The sequence below is a fragment of the Rhyacophila brunnea genome, unplaced genomic scaffold (assembly GCF_057557595.1).
Source record: "Rhyacophila brunnea isolate RB1 unplaced genomic scaffold, BYU_Rbru_1.0 scaffold_3, whole genome shotgun sequence".
Lineage (NCBI taxonomy): Eukaryota > Metazoa > Arthropoda > Insecta > Trichoptera > Rhyacophilidae > Rhyacophila > Rhyacophila brunnea.
Window position 1 is genome coordinate 28,099,069 of NW_028232965.1, and position 4,692 is coordinate 28,103,760.

General features: G+C 30.9%; 1 protein-coding gene across 1 annotated transcript; it reads right to left on the minus strand.

Moving 5' to 3' along the window:
- Positions 1-345: 345 nt before the first annotated feature.
- On the minus strand, positions 346-2,531 carry LOC147068167 (larval cuticle protein 1-like). Its single transcript, XM_085952754.1, has 3 exons — positions 2,479-2,531; positions 1,027-1,154; positions 346-800 (listed from the first exon to the last, which is right to left on the minus strand). Exons 1-3 carry the CDS (start codon positions 2,485-2,487, stop codon positions 581-583), a joined length of 357 nt encoding a protein of 118 aa, XP_085808880.1. The 5' UTR covers positions 2,488-2,531; the 3' UTR covers positions 346-580.
- Positions 2,532-4,692: the final 2,161 nt, after the last annotated feature.

Sequence of the window (4,692 nt, forward strand, 5' to 3'; positions counted from 1 at the left end):
TAATCAAGCAACCGTTTGTAGATAATATTTCCAATCCCGAAAGTTTGCATCATCTTATTGTATTTGAATTCATTTCTTCTATATTTGTGGTGTGTTCTATATTATATCGTAAACTGGGGAATGGAAATTTTGTGTAAGTAATGTATTTATTTGGGGTAGGTATTTTCCGACGAAAATTGTTGTTGATATAATATGTGTGTATATGTATGTGCGTGTGTGTGTGTGTTATATAAATGTCTACGACTTCTTGAACAATGTGCTATTGTTTTATGTATTATTCTTTTGAATATGGTTTACATATAAGCAGGTATATTATGTATTAGAAAATATATGTAATAAAAGATATTTTGTAACTTAAACTTTGATATATATATATTTTTTTTTAATATTTTTCAGGGCGCTTGGTTGTAAGGGTCAATACTACCAGACCAATAACCCTATCAAATAGTCAATTTCAGTCAGATGACAACTGCGTATTGTGAAAACTATTAAAAATGTATACAATAAATTGGTAATTATTATTCATTCAGGCGTTCCATTGTCATTGCGGTTCTTTGAAGAGTTCGTATCTATTAACTTCTTAATGATGATGATGATGGGGGGCGACGGGAAGATGATCACCATGCGCTTGGAAACCATTCTCATCAGCAACGTATGTGACGGTCAGGGGTTTGCCATCTTCTCCGGGGTATGAGTATGATCCACGAACAACAATGTGGGCATCATCTTTACCTTCTTCGTTCTTGAAGGCTTTCAGCTCACCAGTTTCATCGCGGACAATCGCGTTTTCGGTTTCGAATCTAAAATTCATGAGAAAACGCATTTTATTATTTTATCTACATAACCTAATAATGGCTATGGCCGTCATGTAATAATTATCGAGTATGCATCTCAAAATATCATTTAAACACCTATTGTTAAATGGTATTTTTTCTTACAAATATTACCCTCCTAAATACTTATACGAGTATTTAGATAGTTTCAAGATGTATTTAAATAAAAAGTTTAATTACAAATAGTTTTTACCCGAATTTGTATTGGCCTGCGGGTTCAATGTTGAAGTCTGATTTGATGGTGTGGTAGGTAGGGTTCTTTGGGTCTACTGGTCCAGCTGAGGCAATGGCGACAGCGACCGCGGCGAAGAAGACAATTGACTGAAAAACAAAAATAACGAGTTATTTTTTTACATTTTGCTTTTGTATTATTATGACAAACGCATAAAGCAGTAAATTATGATCATCGTATATAATATTTATATGAGAGTTGAGCTTATTTACAATATTATGCTTTAATTTGTAATAATATATCTATTTACAATATTATGCTTCAATGAGTAGGTGTATAGTTATATTATTAAACGTGCTAATAAATTATTAGTTATGCATACAACAACGATATCCGAACGGTTACCGCGTCGGCTTATAACGTCGAGTGTCCCGGGATCGAATGCCGGGTATGGTAAATTCGCGTGTCTTTTTTCAATGTGTGTGAACCAGAGTATGGACCTGATAGATAGGCTAACACCGATTTCTCGTAAAAACAAAAATCTCCCAATACAACCTCCACGGAATAATCAGGTAAGAATAATATTATAATATTATATATTATAGTTTTAATTCACATTGAAAACTTTGAGCTCTATTTTTTTTCCGACCATGTCCATTCCTAATAAGATCGTATGGGCCTCCACAGAGTGGAGGTTTGTATATATATATATATTGAGCTCTACATAATGGCATTATTGTGTAAATAAGTCTTCGTGTGCGTTATGTAGCCGATTTTTGTGTGCATACACCTATAACAAGTGGCAGGTATCAAAAATGATTATTATGTATCGTAGGTAAAAATTAAATACCTACATATACTATGGCATGTCGTTTAGTTGTGTCTGATAAATAAAAATTGACTACCGATTATCTACGCAAATACAAAAGACGAACGGTGTATTTTTTAACGTAAATTATTATAATATTCAAATTATTGATACCGTAGTGTTACAATATTTGTAATTTATTAAAGTAGTACTTTCCAAAAATGCTTGTGACACTGTATTCGCAGCGTATAGGTAGATGACGTATCTAAATATACCACTGACAGTGCAGGCCGTTAAAATATGTAATGTTTAATTGAACTAAGTAATTATTTAATCTTTTATAAAACTATAGCTTGTGGATTGGGTTTATAATTATTTAGTTTTACATAACATCGACATATTTGCAATTAGCTCTTAGTAGGTAATCATCCATTTTAAATAATCACAATAAAAAATATTAAGCGTTAATCTTCCTTTCAATCTATAGTCCAATTTTCCAAGGGCTTAGCATGGAGTGGTGTGAATCCGTCACAAACACGACTTCCACCCGTATGCCTTTGATTATCACTATTTCGATAATATTAATGGCTCAATATTCCTGAAGAATGAATACAATGGAATATTAGCATTATTTTTTTTAACTGTTACAATTGAAAAACACTCACGAGTTGCATGTTGATTGAGTTGATCTTTCTAAGAAGTCAGATACTGAACTGATAAAATCCTTTTGGTGACATCTCTTTTTATACTGGTCCTTGTCTATTATCCTGAATAAATTATAATATTTTACCATCAAATAATATAATTCTACAGAGTTACTTACCATTATTAATTTCAGTTTGGAGTAGTATTTCCAGACTGGGTATTTCAGACAGATGAATAAATTATGTTCAGTCACACATATTTATTTGTAAGTATTTCGTTTTAATTTGAGATAAATTATTATTTAATTACATACTGGTCTAAATTCTCACTGCTCACTCTCGTTCCTTTTTTTATAACTACTATCAGCTTTTTTTTAATTCAAAATTTTGTTATTACATAACCCGTTCAAGATTCCTTGTTTCTTATCAGTCGCGTTTCTTATTTCTGAAACACCCCGTCATTTCAGCCCGCAATTCGGAAGTCTATGTTATTATCAGTAATTATTCACATGGTAAAGGATAATCCGGGGCACATTATCTTATATAATAATTTAAAATGTATTAGACCTTCAATAAAATTAATGTCGCTACACACAGCATAATTTAGTAGATACCTTAAAATGATATGCATCGTTTTGGCGTCAAAAGATTGTGTCTCAATCCATTAATTTTATCAACTGGCATTTTTTTTTTACATAAACAAAAGTATAAACTTTTAACAAAGTTTAAAAATTAAAAACAATAAACAAATTGATAACAGACGAACTAATCATCAAGGTGTATAATTATGTACTCAAAGACAATTTCTTTCGCTTCCTAATGAAATTTCCCAATGGTCACAATTATTTGGAGTATGCTCCGAGGTTTGTGACATACACTTGTGGATTGGTGCGAGGCGGTCTTGCCAACTTAACCATTAATTGCATCGTGACAGCGGAAGTTCAAACAATGCCATCGTATAAATTCCATATCCAAGTTCAAGGAACTAATTAATAAAAAAAAATACATTAATTCTGTTTTATTCAACAACTGTATACATAATACATACTTTTATCTTTAAAATACAAAATACAATACGTCATATCATTGTGTCGACTTTAGATGAACAATATGCACTATCGATATCGGTCAAGCAAAGTATTTATTAACTTTACTATAACGACTAGTTTTAATATTACGTATTGTTTTATACAAAAAAACATATTATTTACTACTGATATACAAATAGCTTCAAGAAAATAAGAGTTTCTGAATAAAAAACAATATTATAATCTATAAAAAATGCGATCATATTTTAAGATTTACTTAAGATCTTTACGTAAAATTTAACAGAAATTATTACTCTTCATTGTAATAAAAGGGAATATAGATAGAAGATTGCTTTAAGATTATAAATCTATCTCTATTTATTTTCTAGAGAATACGGAATCACCATTTTTGTACCTAACTATAAAACTTCTTCCCAACGTACTCAATCATAATAAAAAAGATGTCTCGAAATGTGAGATATTTTTGGTACCTATCTAGCTTAGTACTGGAAACAAATGGGCAAATATTACCGATTCCGGGGTTGGGATAAAAAAAATCAATCTCGAAACCCCTTTAATAAAATAAATATTCTTTTCTACTCGACTTTTTATCGCGCTATCTCCTAACGGAGGTCGACCATCATCAGGGCGAACTTTACTTTATCATCTGCTATCCGGAACAGTTCGGTGGACCTGCAGTGTTACCAATCACAGAACTCTCAAAAAGTCACGAAATGCGTCAACCTCTGCTAAGTTTACCATTGATCTTTCCTTGGATGACATATTGGGAATGCTATACTTTTGTCCTCTAGCTACATCTATATAGATACATAGTAAATTATTTTTATAACAACAAGTTTTTATCTATGAGTATATTCTATACAAGACCTAGTAGATCTAGTGTTACATACTCACACCACTAAAAGGCAGTATGGTTAGATATTTACATCACGATATTTATAATTCATTAATTATTTATATAACAATAATTTTTCGTTTATTTGACGTAACAAAAAATACAAATGCAACGGACACGCTAGATCGATAATAAAATTTAATGAATACCAAAAAAATAGAACCAAAAAACTATAGAGCCATATGAATATCTTATTTGTTATTAGCAATAATTTACATTTTTTACGTAGGTATTTTAAATGTATTGGTTCATTAATTAATTTTAAAGCCATCATTTGAGGGGTCTAGGACG